This window comes from Urocampus carinirostris, chromosome 20 (genome assembly GCF_059441175.1).
Source record: "Urocampus carinirostris isolate Australia breed hairy pipefish chromosome 20, RoL_Ucar_1.0, whole genome shotgun sequence".
In the NCBI taxonomy this organism is placed as follows: domain Eukaryota; kingdom Metazoa; phylum Chordata; class Actinopteri; order Syngnathiformes; family Syngnathidae; genus Urocampus; species Urocampus carinirostris.
In genome coordinates, this window is record NC_142368.1 from 12,323,981 (window position 1) to 12,342,277 (window position 18,297).

General features: G+C 36.6%; 2 protein-coding genes and 1 long non-coding RNA gene across 4 annotated transcripts in view; 1 reads left to right on the top strand and 2 right to left on the bottom strand.

Moving 5' to 3' along the window:
• The window catches only part of LOC148346271 (putative G protein-coupled receptor 139), a 5,519-nt gene extending 2,887 nt beyond the window's left edge, over positions 1-2,632 (bottom strand). Inside the window, exons 1-2 of one of the 2 annotated variants that reach the window (XM_088324445.1) lie at positions 2,549-2,632; positions 2,133-2,246 (exon numbers count right to left, since the gene is read on the bottom strand). In XM_088324445.1, coding sequence (XP_088180571.1) covers positions 2,133-2,211 — 79 coding nt within the window. In that variant the 5' untranslated portion in view covers positions 2,212-2,246; positions 2,549-2,632. Of the gene's footprint in view, positions 1-2,132; positions 2,247-2,495; positions 2,519-2,548 lie in introns of those variants that run through there. The other variant, XM_088324446.1, reaches the window with a different exon arrangement.
• LOC148346270 (uncharacterized) overlaps positions 1-18,297 on the top strand; it is a 25,496-nt gene that overhangs the window by 4,833 nt on the left and 2,366 nt on the right. The window contains exons 5-7 of the long non-coding RNA XR_015848204.1: positions 2,533-2,646; positions 11,253-11,362; positions 11,512-11,569. This is a non-coding gene — a long non-coding RNA (uncharacterized LOC148346270). The remainder of the gene's footprint in view (positions 1-2,532; positions 2,647-11,252; positions 11,363-11,511; positions 11,570-18,297) is intronic.
• The window catches only part of LOC148346272 (tyrosine-protein kinase Fyn-like), a 26,947-nt gene continuing 11,451 nt past the window's right edge, over positions 2,802-18,297 (bottom strand). The window contains exons 3-13 of the mRNA XM_088324444.1: positions 17,091-17,377; positions 15,827-15,923; positions 15,370-15,468; positions 14,159-14,262; positions 13,887-14,036; positions 11,266-11,430; positions 11,020-11,199; positions 9,822-9,898; positions 8,553-8,706; positions 5,839-5,970; positions 2,802-5,096 (exon numbers count right to left, since the gene is read on the bottom strand). Coding sequence (XP_088180570.1) covers positions 4,888-5,096; positions 5,839-5,970; positions 8,553-8,706; positions 9,822-9,898; positions 11,020-11,199; positions 11,266-11,430; positions 13,887-14,036; positions 14,159-14,262; positions 15,370-15,468; positions 15,827-15,923; positions 17,091-17,367 — 1,644 coding nt within the window. The 5' untranslated portion in view covers positions 17,368-17,377 and the 3' untranslated portion in view covers positions 2,802-4,887. The remainder of the gene's footprint in view (positions 5,097-5,838; positions 5,971-8,552; positions 8,707-9,821; positions 9,899-11,019; positions 11,200-11,265; positions 11,431-13,886; positions 14,037-14,158; positions 14,263-15,369; positions 15,469-15,826; positions 15,924-17,090; positions 17,378-18,297) is intronic.

The following is an 18,297-nucleotide window of genomic DNA, read 5'->3' on the forward strand; positions in this document are numbered from 1 at the left end:
TGCCAATGAGAGTGTGACTGCACTTTGATTGCACTATGCCTGCCCAACTATTTGAGAAACACTGCCTTAAAGGGACCGTGCGCGCCCCGGCCGAGTCATTCCTAAGACTTAAAAAGTGGTCGGCGGCGCCCTCTGTTGGCTGCGGCTGCATCGGCTCGCTACAACGGGTCAGGTGCAATCGACATTTCGTTCTGTGTACATTGTTACACAGAATGACAATACAAGGAAATTATTATTATTATTATTATTATTATGTGCCTCCTAGTGTTACAAAAAAACCTTCATTCAGTAAAAACAACATTGATTTCAATAATGGCCAAAAATACATGAAATATTATAACAAAGAGAAATTTGTATTTCTCTTAAGTAGCAGAATCCCTACCCAGTTGTTGCCACCCTGTTTGTCCGACATCTTGCTGCTATGCCGTGCTCATTTGGCCCTGCTTTTCCTTTAAATTAGACAATACAGTGCCCTCTAGTTGTCAAAAATACAATGTACCTTTAAAATTTGAAAGAAGAACATTTTCTGTATTTAGTAGGTGTTAATGCCCAACTGAGTTCAAAGAGCTCTTATGATTTATTATCTGCTTTTAGCTTACTTTTCTAGCAAAGAAATGGCGGCTGGGTGGAGTGCTGCCGAGTGACGTCATGCTCATCCCTTCGTTTTGTTTTTGTTAGTTTAGCAATAGAATGGTGAAAGTAAAAAAGAGGCCTTCTTGAAGTAGAGTCCAAACCCCCCAAATTTTTTTAAAAGGAGTTTATTTGACTGGTCTAAGAAATGCTCGTACTTGTGTGCCTCATGAATGAGATGACAGATGCTGCAATGATGACACAAGCCAGAAGATGGCAGCGAGTAAAAAAGTTCCAAATTCCGTACGGCTCCTTTATATCAAATCAACTGGCACTTTTCAGCCAGTTAATTGCCACTCAAAGAAAGCCCTGTATAAAAACAATCAGTGTAAAATATAACACTAAAATTCTCTCCTTTTTCTCAAATGTTACCCTTATTCGTGTTCCAGTTTGTCATTCCCTGCGAAGGACACTAAAGCGGACAAATATTCGGCCACTTTAAAGGGACAGTGTGTTTTATTTGACAGCGAGATGTTACTGTAGTGTGAAGCGCAACCATAAAAAAAGAGCGCTAAAAAGCACAAGGAAGAATACATACTTCAGAAACTCAAACTGACCATAACACACCGTTTTACTTCTCACTTCTTTTGCCCAGCGTTTGGCGAAGAAAAAATAGAAAACGATAATCCGAGGAATAATGAAAAAGTTGGGAAAGAAAAGAAAAATAGCAAAGATAGAAAGAGGCAAAATAAATGGAAAAAAAGTAGAAGTCAGAAAAAACTATGAGAGAACAACGAGAGAGTAAACGAATAGGAGGAAAAAAAGAAAAGAAATGTGCAAAAAACAGATGAAAAAAAATAGAAATTGCAAGAAAAGGAGGAAGAGCTGGGACAGCGTGTATTATCTTTCCACTTGATAATGGTTTAGTGCAACCGAAAACAACTGGTACAAGGCAAAAGGAAGAATACAAATTACAGCGACTCAAAGTGACCAAAACCTTTTTTTTGGGTACTTGTAACAGCAAAATAGCTGCCAATGATATCTGCTCTCTTAAGATGAGGCTCATGTTATGTGAAATAAATGCTCATTTCTCGACCTATGAATATGTTTAAATATGCATGTTTGAACTATCGTTCCTTTTTTGCTTGTTTAAATCAATATTCTTTGTTTTAATGATTGAATTTTTTTTCTAGCTAAAATTGCTAAATAATGCACACTGTCCCGTTAAATAAGAGAAAACGTGTCAAGCGCCGTAATATGAGTCATTTAACAATACTAACGCAAGCTTCATGGCAGAAACAAGCGCTCAGAGAAAATTGTTTCCACCGCAAGGGGGGAGTAATGGACCGTGGATGTTTGCGTGTGAATGGAAAAAAATACGTCCATTACTTTTATAGTGTGAATGCATTAGTTTGTTATAGAATACAATTGAGTTTTAAAAATATATATTTTTGTACATTAATTTGCTGTGAAAAAACAGGATAAAATCAATTCCTGTTATTAGCAGTACAATTTCTGGTTTTGAAAAAGTAAAAGCAACTAAAGGAAATGACCTCACGTACCCGGAATGCCGATGACGCAAAGAAGCGGGTAGTAGATCTTCTGGAAGGTGACAAAGATGCTGACGCCGACTCCTTCCATGATCAATTTTCACATTCTCGACGCCTCTGCAAACGCTGACATTTTTTTGCATGTAAGACACAAGGTCACATTGCTTCAATCAATTTAAGAGTTGCAGATATAGAGTATGTTTGGCAACTTGCCCAGAACTGAATTAAAGATCAAAGTAGTAAGTTTTAAAAAGGAACACTACTACTGATACATTTTAAACCCCGCATTAAAAAATATTTATTAGTTAAAACACAATGCAATCACATGTTATTGATGCTTTAAAATGAAAAAAAAAACAACAACTAGAGGCTCACCAAAAAAAAGATCTTGATCCAAATACCTATTTTATAGAAAAAGCTGCACCTACCTGGAGCTTCACAAGATCACATTTGAAGTCTGCTCTTCTCATAAAGAAGACAGCGCATTAAAATCTGGAAGAGGCGTGGCCAGCCCTTCACTGCACAGGTGAGATGATGCGACTGACACGATGAGCAAACACAGCATGACATTAAGCTCCACAGAACACGAGCGCCTAAAAGCCACTGATGGACTGGAAATTGAATATTTCTGGAAATGTTTCAGTAGAAGCCACGAATAAGTCAGAGAAAGTGTCACTGGGCTGAAATGTCAGAGGAAATTGTTTATTGTGAGTTATTCAGTGGTAGGAAATCAGACACATTGGCCGAAGATAAAAGAAGGCTTTGTTGACTCAGCAAAAGTTACTTGGAATGAGATTTCTTGTTAGAATGATGCCAAAACCAATCGACAATTGTCTATCCGAAAACTTCAAGGGATTTACAAACACTTTGTGGGCTGTCCCCTTAAACAAAACAGGTCATCCGTTTGAATTTTCAAGGATTCTGATGGCCCAAATAAAACTGAACTTTCAGGGTGAGAAGGTCTGCTCCCTTATCAAATGTTGGTCACTGGTAGGAAATCAGACATGCTGGCCAGAGATGAAAGGTTTCGTTGACTCATCCAAAATGGCTTGGAAAGAGATATGTAGTCAAATTAATGCCAGATTCAAGGGACTAGGATCCAAAGTTATTCAGGAAATGATAGACTACTCTAGCTCCTTTTTGTGGGCAGTCCCCTAAAAAAAATGTAATCAGATTACACTTGTCGGGAAGATTCTGACAGCCCAATTGGCACTGAACTTTGAGGTGATATCTGTTCCGTGGTGGCTGTATAACGTGTTTTCTCTTTGCCTCAAACCTCCTAGTTGGATGTCTTACATCGAAAAATAGACTTCAAAATAAGAGAGAGGATGAACAGGAGTGCAGGGGAGACTCCAGTGCAATATTTGTGTCTTTTCTGCAGCCATAATCATGAAAACTTTGGAAAATGATCTGCTTGCTTGGGAGGTCAAATTCAAAATTAACATTGAATTATCTTGCCACACTTTGGATTATGTGGTTGTACAAAAGAAGATAATGACTAAGAAAATGGAGTGAGGAAAAAGATGGAAATGACTTGGAGAGGGCTGGTAATTTCTTCAAGTATGGACTAAGTCTCCTATTTGTGGAAAGGATTTTATTTGCTTTAAGCGGCCAATGCACATGGCCACCATTTAGACCTTTTTTTTTTCAGGAAATTTAAGGGAAAAAAGCCAAAAGAAAGAGGAGGCAGTTTAAAGGGACAATGTAATATTTGACGACTAGATGTCGCTGTATTGTGTCGTGCAACTAAAAAAGAGTACTAAAAAGCACCACAGGGGGCAAACTGTGAAGACTGAAAGGGACCAAAAGGCAAAAATGTTTTTGCCCAACCTTTTGCAAAGTAGAAAACGTAAAACAAAGGAAAGGAGATAAAATGATACAACAAAAATGTTAAACAAAAAAAGAGAAAGAAATTGAAAGAAGGTTAATATGAAAAAGGAAAAGACGAGAAAACAAAACAAAGGTAGAAAAAAAGAAAAGAGAAACAACAGGGGGAAATTTTAAAGATAAAAAAAATGAAAGGGCAATAAAAGGGAAAAAGGAAGATAAGAGGAAACATATTCAAGAAAATGAAAAGGGAAAAAAGGAATAAAGAAAATAAGATAAAAAGGGAAAATATTAAAACAGTCGGAGAAGGGAAAAAGAAAAGTAGGAAAATAGAGAATACAAAGGAGGAAAGAGGGAAAAAGAAAGGAAATGAGGAAGGGAAAATTAAGAGGAAAAAAGGAAAACCGATAAAAAATGGAAAAAAGGAAAACAAGAAAGATAGGATAAAAAAGGAAAAAACAAACAAAAAAAAATTAATAAAGACAAAAATGGAAAATAATAAAAAGGATAGGCTAGAAAAGAGAAAAAAATGACATGGGCGCCCAAGACACACCACAGGAAATGGTGACCCTACGACCTGCGTGCTTAAAGGATCCAACCAACCCTAAGCAGGAAAATGTCCGACAATCATTTCGGCTCCCTCTACATAAAATAAATCCAAATATCTCGACCTATCACTTTTTCCCAAAAAAAAAATGCATGTTTGAATGATGTCTTATGACTCGTCATTCCAATCAATATTGCTTTTTTTTAAATAAATGGTTATTTTGCCCACTAGGAGGCGCTAATAATACACACTGTCCCTCTAATTTACACCCAAAAAAAGAGGAGCAGTAGTGAGAAAAAAAATGAAGTCCAATGCGTCTCCATTTTGAACAAAATATTTACAAGCGTTGGAGTCCCGGCACATTCCATTCAGTCTTTTTTCGCGGTGGTGTCCTCATAGGTTGTCTCCCGGTTGGTACTGTGGCTCAGTGGCCGTGAAGCAGTCCTCCAGGAAGGCTTGCAGGTACTCGAACGTGGGCCTCTCTTCCGCCTCTCTCTTCCAGCACTGAAGCATTAGATCGTGAAGCGAAGGCGGGCAGTCCTGAGGGCAAGACATGCGGTAGCCGCGCTCTACCTGCTCCAAAACCTCGCGGTTGTTCATCCCTAGAAACACAAAAAACACATTTTTAGTCTCGTCCTTGAATGCATCACGCAAAAACAAGCTGTAATATATATATGGCTGTTAAAAATAATAGCGGTGCAATGTGACTAACCAGAATATCCCTGGTATTTAGTATACTTTTTATTGTTACATGTCTAACAAGCTAGCAGTAGATTCTCAGAAAACAAACAAGACTCAGCATTCATAATATACACGCTCTGAAGGCTGTGCAATTGGACAAATAGTTCAAAGGGGTGTTTTCAAAAAAATAGAGGAAGATTTTGTGGACTGATGAAAGTAAAATGATCCTTTTTGGGTCCAGGGGCCACAGACAGTGTCTGAGACGACCCCCAAACTCTGTATTCAAACCTCAGTACACATTGAAAACAGTGAAGCATGGTGTTGCAAGTATCATGGTCTGGGCATATTTCCCCTACCAGTTTTTTGTATGACAAGATACGTGAAGAGGTGATGTAAACTAAATATTAGAATGGCTAAATCCTACTTTTCTGGGGGGAAACAGCAGCAGACACTGCTTTTTTTAACACACCCTTTTGAACTATTTGCGCAATTACACAACATTCTGAGCGTTCCCATTATGAATGCTCGGTCTTGTTTGTTTTCTGAGAACCTACTGGACCTATTGGTACTTGTCTGGCATGAGACAAGTAACATATACAAAAAAACCTGAGATATTCTGGTTAGTCACACCGCAAAAAAGAAGCCGTTTTGCAGCCTCCTCACCCGGGTAAGGCACCCGTCCTTTGGTGACCAGTTCTGTGAGCAGGATGCCGAAGGACCAAACGTCAGACTTGATAGTGAACCTCCCGTAGAGCGCCGCCTCTGGGGCCGTCCACTTGATGGGGAACTTGGCCCCTGTAGGAACCAACCACAGATTCATCAGTAAGACCCACCAACATAATAATACCAAAGAAAATACACAAATACTACAGAAGATACTCCAGAAATTCGAAAATAATTCTACAACAAAAACCGTACAGAAATGTTACAAAAATACCACAAATATTCGACGGAAATGCAAAAATACATCTACAGCAATACTTTAAAATTAATACAGAAATACTGTATTACATAAATACTACAAAATAATACTGCAAAATTAATAGAGCACAAATACTACAGCAATAATAAAAATCCACAACGGAAATCCCACTGAAATATTATAAAAAATAGTATTACAAAACCACAGAAATACTACATATACTAATAAAGAAACAACAAAAATATATATCACTGTAAATACTACCAAGAACATGTCATGAAAACGACAAACGTGAGCATGATTTGTTTTCCAAAAATACTACAGAAATAATACAATACATTTACAGTAATACTTTAAAAATACTACAGACATACTATTTAGAAAATACTACAGAAATAAAAATGTAAAAGTACAAATACAGTTATACTAAAAGTGAAATTAATTGCTTAAAACATAACCTCATATTATTTTGCTTTAACAAGGAAGGTTTTAAAACAAATTGAAACATGTGATAAGTGATGGATAAAGGAAGCTTCATGAAGCCCTTGTGATATTGATTCCTCTAGATGGCAATCTCTCTTGAAATATGCTTTGATAATTGTATTGAACTCGTGGTTGTACAAATACGTGTCTGTACAATGGCACCAGTCACGCCACATATCATTGGAAAGGGCAAATTTCAAATATACTCATCACAGAAACTTCACCATCAGTCTGAAACCAGATACCTCACAAGCAATGTTCCCTCTAATTTTCCCCGGGTCTGAGCGTTCACACAAAGTCGGTGAGCAACGCTTGAAGCAACAGTGAGCAACGGCAATCCCAAGTGTGGCAAGATAATTCATTATCAAACATGTCCAAAACTTGACATTAAGTTACATTTTGCTGAGTTTCCGGCAATGCTAAATGATTTTTCTCTTTTGAATGAATTGACTCATGTACTATTGTAAAGCTTGTACGGCCTACAAACGTCATTTATTCTTACAATTCTTTCACAAGATATCCATTTCTTTTTATTTCCTGATATATTTTGTCGCACAATATTAACATTTTGGGGGGCTTATTTAGTCGGTTGCAAGGTACAGAACTGTACTTAATCACATTTTTTAGTGGAAGTACAATGTTGGCAACAAGATTCACTTGATATCATTGGAAATTATTTGAATGCAACACAAACTTTTTCTTATTTTTTCCGTGTTTTTTTCTACTCTTTTAAAATTCCTTTAAAAAAAATCTCATGGTGTTTATTTTTTCCGAGCTGTTACTTTTGTCTTTTTGTTCTCTGTTTACTTTTTTCCTACATTTCTTTCTTTTCTTTTTTTTGGATTTTTTCTAAAATTTTTCCTTCTTTTTTTCTCTTCCTTTTGTTTCTTTTTTTCTCAGCTTTTCACTACTTTATCATTTTGGTATTTTTTTCTTTTTTGTTCTATTCCCCCCTTCTTCTAAGTCCTTTTGTGCATAGTTTTACATAATATTTGGTCATGTTGGGATGAAAGAAGCAAAAACAACCTGAAGAGCCGGTTCCTTTTAGTGAGGCGAGCCGAAGAAGCTGGTTCTCGACAAACTCTACTAACTTCACTCAACTTCGTTCTACTTCGACTCGACTTCAAAATACCGCATTTAAGACACAACGTTGGGGGAACCCGTGTATTTTTACCTTCATGCACTGTAACTTTGACTTAAGTCGCTTCTTAATTAGTAATTTCGAGCCCTCATTTTTGTGCGCCGGCTAGATTTTCTTGTGCACAGAAAATGTGCTAGCAGTGCGCAATTGCGCACGCGCGCAGCTTAGAGGTAACACTGCTCACAACTAAGAATCAGGCGTAACGCACTCATTTCGTCCCCTGGCCGTCATCAAATTTGTTGAACGTACGCAAAATTGGCTTCCTTACATCCAGGATTATACAGAGAAACCAACTGTGGAAAATATTGACTCCAAAACACACAATGTCCGCCTAAAAGCATTTTTGCTTTGTCTGACGTTCCTCATAGTAATCCGTTTGCACCCCTCTGAAACTCCCCTTTTAAAATAAAAAGACTTGTAAAATAATTCCCATTATGGCAGTTGGCCTCTGACCTTTCGATCGACACCTTTCTCTGCCAACAGTGGGCTTTTTTCACAGTCCACAGCCCGCATTAGCCTATACACTATACAGGAGATCGCCTCCAGTTGGTCCAAACATATTCAGTCACTAGTAACCGATCTGAATGTTGATTGACACACCGGTTAGCTGATGAAATTCCCAACATAATTTTCAATCCCGTTTTCTGGGATGAATTAAAATCAGAGCCTGAAATAAACACGCGCAAAGCAATTCGTGATTCCTTTTCACGCAGCCTTATTACACGCAAGTGGGCACGGTCATTGAAACGGAAACCTTCTCGGGACGCAAACTTTCTCAAGACTTTGGACGTCGCGAGTAGCGCCACGGCGGTCTGACGAGACCCGACAAACCTTGTCTGGCGGTGTACTCGTTGTCCTCGATGAGTCGGGCCAGTCCGAAGTCGGCGATCTTGCAGGCCAGGTTGTCGGCCACCAAAATGTTGGCCGAGCGAAGGTCCCGGTGGATGTAGTTCATCCTTTCGATGTACGCCATGCCCGACGATACCTGAAACCACAACACGTCCACAAATTTAAAGGATTCACTCATCATTTTGAAATTCTATTTCTATTACATTCAATCATATGGAATTTGTGTACAATATTTAGTGGTACAACAATCATTCACTCAGTAAAAATAACATTGATTTGAATGCTAGGCAAAAATACATGAAATATCCTAGGTGGAGAAATGTATATTTGTTTTACATAGCGAAATCTATACCCAGTTGCCGCCATGTTTGTTCGGCTTCCTGCTGCTACGCCATGCTCATTTGGACTGGTTTTCCTTCCCATTGTTGTTTTTAGTTTTTGTTGAGTTATTTTGAGTGTCTACTAAACTTTGAACTTAACATGAAATTTTGTATGTAAAATTCTATTTTTATTTCAATTGTATTGCATATAATTTAATCTCAACTAACATGAATTTTGTTTTACTTAATTAAATTACACACATTTATAACCAATAAAATTTACTTAATTTATGAAATTCTTTTTTTTCAACATAAAATTTATTTTAATTAAAATTGTAATTGTTTAATTGAATTTTGTTTACATCATTTCTTATATTTTATTTTATTCAATGATAACTTATAATCAACTGACTTTTTTTCAGTTCAAACTTATTTGTTAATTGGTATTTATTTTGATTTTAGAATGATTCACCTGTTGATTTCTTGTTTTCTTTTAATTAAATGTAATTTTAAATCAACCCGTTTATAGAACTTTTTTAAATCCAGTTTTATTTTTCATATAATTTAATTTTGACTCATAACTCTTTAAACATGTCTTTTTTGTAATTGAATTGATTTTATTGCTATTTCATTTATTTAATCAAACTTGAATTTGATTTAATTATATGAAAGTTACATGGAATTTTATTGGATTTTGTTAAAATGCAAAGATTTTCTCTACTTGACTAAATTCAATTTTATTAAATTGAAATTTAAATGTATTGTTTTTGTTAAATTACAATTATTTTTAATGCATTGGATTGTATTCAAATACATTTAATTCAATGTTATTAAATTCAAATAGTTTTTAAATTATAATGAATGAAAATGATTTCATGTTGTTTAATTATTTCATGATTTATATATTCAAATACCTGGAAAAAAAACCTACCTGTGCAGCCATATCCACCAAGTTGGGCAACTTTAAGCCCCGCCCCTCTCCGTCCTTCAAAAAGTCCAGCAGGCTTCCTACAGGCCAATCGCATCGACAAAAAAAGGAAAATATAAATATATACATTTTCAGTTTTTTACTGCAAATTACATCTAAATCCATAAATGGTAGTAAGTGGCTCAAAGCCTGGAATGTGTTTTGCTTTTGATGCCAGCAGAAATTGAATGGATAATATATATAACAAAAAACATATTCATTTTAAAAATACTTATTCAATAATAATTTAAAATAATGATAAATAAAATTAAATAATTGTTATTTAATGATACTTAAATTAAATAATAAATTAACTAATAATTAGAACAAAAAAATAATTTGGAACAAAAGAAAATATAGTCATTAAATATAAAAAATGAAATTTAAAATTTGAAAATCAAATGTCGAAAGTAAATACTGGAATAAATAAATCAATATGAAAACGAATAATGAATAAATAATAGTGAGAATAAACAAAACAAGAAAAATGATCAAATAAACAAGAAAACAATACAAATATTCATTACTAATAAAAAAGAAAGAACTCAGAAGTAGATGAACGATAAATAAAAAAACCCCAAAATAATGAAAAGGTATAAACAAATATACAAATGTTTGAAAAAATACAAAAATAAAATATAAATTCCATGTTAGAAACAATACAAGAACGAATTAAATATATTTATAACAATTAAAAAAGTAATAAATAAATAAAATCAATGAAACAATTATTCAAAAAATAATAATGATGAAAAAGGAATTCTGGAATGGAATACTTGCCATATATCTATATACACCGAAGCCATATAGCTCTAGTAGGAGGTGGTTAGATTCAAGAACACACTCACATTCAACTAACATTCCTTCCACTTTCCTCTTCCCAACCTGACACCCAAACATTAAGCCCACAGCACAAAACGAAATGGAGCCTGTGTCATCAAAATGTACATTTATTATTTAATTTATTGGGTGCCCTTGCGGAAATTAATTTTTGCCGTACTAGGGAGGTACAGTCAGTGCTTTTGGAGCGGAGCGTGCGCCAAATGACCGATTAACAGCGCCATGTATTCCCAGGGCCCGATCCCGCTTAATTTCCTGAGATATGGCGTTCTCGGGGTGCTACGGCTGTAGACAGGCTAGCGTATTCAGAGCTCATGCCCACCTTTTCCCATGTACTCCGTGACGATGTAGATGGGTTCCTCAGAGACCACGGCGTAGAGCTGCACCAGCTTGTCGTGCCGAAGCTTCTTCATGATCTGAGCTTCCTCCAGGAAGGACTCGGGAGACATCGTGCCCGGCTTCAGCGTCTTCACCGCCACCTTCGTGGTCCCGTTCCACGTCCCTGCGTGACAAAAAACCCAAAATCAAGCTCGCGTTTCTCGTTTTCATCCGCAGGCGCCACTCGTACCCATCCAGACTTCTCCGAACTGTCCGTTTCCCAGTCGCTTGAGGAGCTGCAGAGATTCCCTCGGGATCTCCCAAACATCTTTGGTCTTCACCGACAGGTCGGCCAAGCGGGGCATCCCCTTGTGGCAGGGCAGCGCCAGGCGGCAGCACAGCCCGGCCGCTCGCTCTACCGCCCACCAACAACGGGGGGGGGAAAAAAACAAGGTCAGGCTCATAAAAAAAAAAAAAATCAATTTCTTGTTTCTAGGTCACACGGATGCAACCGATCGTGACAAAGCTGCTCTTCAATATTGTGATTGGCGCAGGTACTAGAGCAAAAATGGTTTCCGTCAAAAATATGTTGATTTCGTCAAGTGTTTGGTTGGTTGGTTCCCTTAAGCACATGGGTCGTAGGGGCACCATTACCTGTGGTGTATTTTGGGCACTTACAGCCTGATATCGCCCAACCCTCTCCAGGCCAACATATGTTTCCAACCGGTATTAAACCGAGGAGCTTTCGCGTGTTAGGCGAATGTGCGAGTGTTTACTCCAAGATAAAAAAAAATAAGTAAAAGCAATTTGATTGGGTAAAAAAACTTAAATGATAAAGTAAAAAAAATGTTAAATTAAAGGTGGTGTATGTAAGTTCAAAATAATCTACTTGCTGACGTTATTTGGCTGAAATCATCATTGCAGCTCCTTATGTTGCATGTGCAGGTATGCGAAATCCTTAGATGCGCTCAAATAAATTTCCTTTTTCGTCATTTTGGGAGTTTTGGCATTTTGTTGTATTTTAAACAGTCCTTTACTTACTTTAACTATTTTCATTAATAATTAAATTAAGGTAAATTAATCGATTAAATAAATATATTTATAAGAAAATCAAATGTAATGATTATTTGAAATAGAAAAAAAAAATATTATAATATTTGAATTAAATGTAATAATCATTCAAATGTATTCATTTTTAAAAAATAAATCTAAATTAAAGTAATAAAATCAAATAAGTTAATTCTTTAAATATTTAAAATACATTAAAAATGGAAATTATTCAAATTCCTTTCATTAGGATGATTATTAAAATGAATTAATTATTTACAATACATTGAAATAAATTAATGTATTCAAAACGATTAAATTAATTTAAGTTGATTGTTAAAATATTAAAATGAATTCAAGTTGATGATTGGAAGGTATACAGTTGATGAGGGCCACCAGAATTAAATGTAAACCTGCTTGACTGAAAAATATTTCGCAAAAATTGTTTACTCAAACATTATTTCATTTCAACGTGAACAAGTAAAGGACTGTCCCAATACTTTAGTCTTTGTTAGGTTCCAAAGATAAATGTTGTGCAATTTTTTAAGAATATCGATGATGTAATATAAGAATTTTTCAACCAATCACAGATGGGCGCCATCCAGGTTTTCTACTCGATCCAAAGTAGTGCTTCCACGCCGCCTGTTATCGATTAAAGCGGCAGATTAGCACATCGTCTGTGCATTTTCCACTCCTAAATTGTCACAATAACCCGCCAAGTTGTTTACATAAGAAAGTGTCCGTCCGTTTGGACGCCCATCGTAAAATTGGTCGACGGTTGCCACGGCGAAGTGTTTTTACGAGGCAGGCGATCAAAACGAAGACTGACAATAACACAAACAAGGTTTTGTTGACGACTTGGCAGTTGTAACTTAGACATGTGGCTCCACCTGGTGGCGCGGAGGTCTTTTTTTCTCTGCATTTCATCCCATTCTTATTGTTATGTCATGTAAAGTGACTTACATAACATGAAGTAATGAATGACACATTTGAAAAATAGAATGATGAATTAAAACAAAACAAATTGGTATTAAAATTTCAGTCACGTAACGGGGCAATTATTGTAAGTTATTAAAATTAATCACTCATTACAATAAATTCTGTTCTAATGAAAATAAGAGAATTACTTTAAATAAATTGAAATTTAAAAAATAATTCAATTAAGTTATTGAGAAAAATGTTAAATATTTAAAAAGAATTAAATGTAAGCAATCAAATTAAATTTTCCAAATGTATTGATTACTAAATTAAAAAAAAAATTAAGTTAAAAATATAAATCGAACGAAATTAGAATGAATAAAATTAAAGTAGAAAAATGTTTCAAAACGTAATATTTAAAATACATTAAAATAATTGAGTTTTCTTTTAAATAGTTAATGAAATGACAAATTAAATGAATAAATGTAATTAAAATATTTGAATTAAATTCGTGAAGCCTCATTACAATGCATTATTCAAAACAAATTCAAATAAAATAATAAAATTGAAATGATTTAATTTGAAAGGTTAATTTATAATTACGATTGATTATTTTATAATAATAAATTTAAATGATCAAAATGTTGTAATTGTTCAAAGTAAATTATGACACCTGAATGAAATTAAAATAATTCCATTACGAACCCTAACCGCATTAAATTAACTAAAAAAGATTCGTTATTCCAATTAAATTAAAATGAATTAAATTAAAGTCTTAAATTTATATTATAGTAAATTAGTACAATCATTTCAAAATGGGTTTGCTTGCTGCTCATTTCAATTTGAGCAGCTCTTTGCAGAATAGTGACATGAAAATGGGCGGGGCCTAAAGAGTGGCAGGCATACCTGAGTAATGGCGAACCAGCTGCGTCAGCGAATCAAATTGCGCCCTGGTCGTGATGTAATATCCGCCGCAGTCCAGCTTACGAATCTTGTAATGCTTCACATGGTCGCCTTTCACTTCGTCCCAGTCCCGGAGCGACAAGGAAAAGGCCCCTGGAAATGGGCGGAGCTACTGTTAGAATTGGTGGGGGAGGAGGCGGGGCTTTTTGAGAATGGAGATGGAGGAGGCGGGGCCAGTGTTAGCATTAGGGGCGGCGAAGGCAGAACTTGCTCACCTTTGGTGGTCTCGCTCTCCCGAATGAGGTACGTCCCCCGGGGGTTCCCTAGCGACAGCAACTGGCGCTCCGCCTCTTTGCGCCCCAGTTTGCCAAAGTACCAACTGGGAAAAAACAGTTTGACATCTTGATTCAGTTTTCATACATTAAAAAGCAATTTTGAAACTAACGCTCGACACAACTTCCATTTAGCGAGTACAGCAGTTCCAAAACTTGATTTTTATACATATGAGTTGGAGTTCTGAGTAAAAAGAAGTTAAAAGAATACTGGAATACAAAAAAAATCAAAAGATGAAAATAGAGAGAAAAATAAATACATCAAAACAGAAAAAAACAGGCAAAAAAAATACAAACTGACATGCATACATCCTGGATAAATAAATGGCAAAAAAGAGAATTCAATAAAAAGTAATAAAGGAAAAAATACAAACAAATCTATCAATCCAAGAGAAATAAATGAAAAAACAAGGTCAATAAATAAAATACAAAATGACATGTATGAATCCAATAGAAATAAAAAGGAAAATAAACAAATCAAAAGGGAAAAAGAAAATATATCTATAAACACAAGACGAATAAATACATTTAAAAAATAAAGCCGCAAATAGAGAAACACAAACATGGGTAAATCCAAGAGATAAAAATATAAATAATGAGAAAAAAAGTAAAATAATTACATATAATGATAAAATAAAGTTAATCACTAAGTAATAAGCGACTTTAAACTTGTTGGCACAGGTAGTGGAGCAAAAATATAACGGGTATCCAGAGAGGTGGAAATCAACTTGCTTCAGTCGAACATGTTCCGTCAAATGGTTTGACTCAAAACATATTATTATTAAAAAGAAAAAAATTAAATGCGACCAAGTGACTGTCCCAATGGGGTGAAAAGAGATGTCATACTCGTCCCCGCAGTTCTAACTTTGTTTCTATCTGTTAGTGTAGCAACAAAATTGTCAAATTAAGAAAAAGCCTGTTCAGAATACAGTCCAAATGCCGAACCAAAAAAGAGGAAAAGACTTCATTCCAGCGCGTCCAGCTTGAAAAAGGCTGCAATGAAGAGACAAGCCAGGAGATGGCTGCAGCGAATACAAATGTTTCAAATTCTGTTCAGCTCCTTGAACTATTTGTTAGTTTTGGTTTTGTTATCATTGAAAAGACATTCATTCACTGACGGGCATTTCCGTGCACACTTGCACCAAGAAACTCACTCTTCAGCCTGTATGGAGTCGACGGGTGCCACGTAATTGCTGGGGATGTAACCGCTGCCCCCGCTGCTCAGGGATCGGGCGTCCCACCACTCGCCCTCGCTAAAAATGAAGAACAAGAAAGAGAAAACATTGCTGAAACAACATTTTCAATTTGGCTTCTCTGGCGTTGCACAAATTGTTTTATTTCTAGACTGCTGAGGGGCCTTCTGAATACAACTGTAGGAAAGATCACTAAAGGTGGCGTGCAGAGGAAACACAGGAAAATAAAACCCGTCCTTGTTTATGAAATGGTGGGCATGCAGTTTCTCTTAATAAATCACAATCAAATTCAAAAATGGCGCAAGTGGGGGATTGCAAGCGATCCACTTTGAATGGAAGTACTTGCTAATAAATAGAATATTTATGCTGCAGGTCGTAAAAGAAGTCCGATCATTCTCAATGATTTAGTGCGACTTACGAGCTGTTGATAATCTGGAAGCGCTCTCCTTTGCGGAAACTTAGGTCGTCCTCCGTGCGGGCTTCGTAGTCGTACAGTGCCACGAAAAGGGTCACGCCTATAAAAATAAGAAGAATAAAACTGGGGGTCTCACAGTTGCAGCTCAAGGGCCAATTGTGGCCCCAGGATGATCGTTTGAATCCCCGACCTTAATATTAAAGTTCAAGGGACAGTGTGCATCATTTTCCCACAAGATGTCACTGTATTCTGTCGTGCCATAGAAAACGAGTGCTAAAAGCACAACGGAGGAAGACAAAATACGGTGACTCAAAGTGACCCAAACGCACCTATTTACTTTTGAAAAGAATAAAATTAAGAAAACAGAAAAAAAGGGGAAAATGAAGACATTTTTTTTTCTTTTTTGCTTTCTTTTCCCCTTTTCTTTCTTTCTTCCTCCCTATTTTTTATCCCTTTAAAAAATATTTTCCCTCTCTTGTCTTTCTTTGGGTAAGAATGTGAAGGAAAAGGCTGCTTTTTGGTCACTTTAGTCTCCGTAGTGTGTACAGTAGTCTTCCTTGCACTCATTTTTTGCTTGCAGCGACATCTAGTGGACAAATATAGAACACTGTCCCTTTTAAGAAGAGCGGAATCTTTTTATCAGCTTTGTTTTTTAGGAAAAGCCCACTTCACCCAGACTCTTAACTTCCAAGGCCCCAATCTTCATTTCGTTTGAGACCCCTGCTGTCAAACTTCATCTGGATAGCACTTGGTCACAAAGTGTTGAAGAAAAGTTAAGCACTCAAAATCAAGGCAGGTGGAAATAATTGTTAATATTATAAAAAATGAAAACAATAGAAAATATAATACCAAAAATAGGTAATGATTTAATATAGTGTTATGTAAATGTAAAAAATATATTTTGGAAAGAACAAAATCCGGGATTCGGATCTGAATTATTTGGGAGGGATAGTCATCTTTTTTTTCATATCCCTGAATAAAAAAAGCTGAAAAAACGTGTTGGGGAAGTAAAATCTTTTTTTTTCCATCCTTCTTAAAAAAGGACATTTTTTTTTCGTCTTCCTGACAAAAATATCTCAAAATTCCTTTTTTTAAACCCTTTTGTAAAAGATATGTCTCCAGGATTAGCACCTTGGCAAATTTATCAAAATTGACATTGGTATGATAGTTCATGCATTTAGCCAATTATTCAAATCGAGGTTTTTTGGGGACCACTGGGAAGAACTAAATATTTCGTGACTGTCAAAATCAAAGATGATGAAGTGACCTGTTCCCCCTCTGGTCCTGAGGGTCCCGGTATTGGAGGAGGCGCAGACGCCCCCAAAAATGGCCACGCCCTGCCCTCCTCCTCCTCCCCCTCCTCCACCTCCTCCACCGGTGTGGAAATTGTTGTAGTTGGGAATGGCCGCCGCCCCAAAAGTCGGAAAATGCTGCGGGGCCAACTCGGCCCCGTAACGGTAGGCGGGGGCCGGACACAAGGTGGCGCCGTCGCGCTCCATGCGGGCTTTGCTGGATTCTTTATCCTTGCATTGCACGCAGCCCATCCTGGCCTACCTGCACGGGAAGACAGAGGTTAGCTTAGTGCATTAGCGCTTAACATAACTTGGCCACCTCCCGACTGAACGTAATGCAGCCCATCTTTTTTTTTACACTTTTTAGCAGCATTAGCTTAGCACCTTGTTCACATGACACTTAAAATAGCTTAGAGGGCCGCCACCTTCTTTAATTTATCTAAATGACACTCACACACTTGTTAGCAACAATAGCTTCATGCCTTAGCACCTTTTACAGATGATGCTCACACACTAATCAGCATCAATAGCTTAGCGCCTTAATGTCTTCCTTACATGGTATTCAAGCACGTATAGGCAGCATTAGCTTACCAACTTAGCATCTTCCTTGCATAAAACTCGCGCACTTATTAGCGTCATTGTCTTAGCGCCTTCTTAACATGATGCTCACATACTCATTAACTGCATTAGCTTCGCACCGTAGCATCTTCACGTGATAATCATTCATTAGCAGCATTAGCTTAGCGCCTTTCTTACATGACGCTCGTGCAGTTGTTTGCAGCATCAGCCTAGTGCATTTAGCGCCTTCCTTACATGATGCTCACACACTCATTAGCAGCATTAGCTTAGCACCTAAAATAATGCCCACACTTATTAGCAGCATTAGCTTAGTCCTTTGGCGCCTTCCCTACATGAGACTCATGATATTAGCACCATTAGCTTAGCATGTAGCACTTTTCTCACATGATGCTCACATACTTACTAGCAGCATTAGCTCAGCACCTTTCATGATTCTCACACCCTAATTAGTAGCATTTGCTTAGCACCTTCGTAATTTTTTTTATACAACACTCGTGCAGTTATTAGCAGCATTAGCTTAGCGCATTAGCACCTTCTTCATATAATGCTCACACCCTTATCAATAGCATAAAAAAAAGAAGAAACAAAAACTCATTAGCGCCT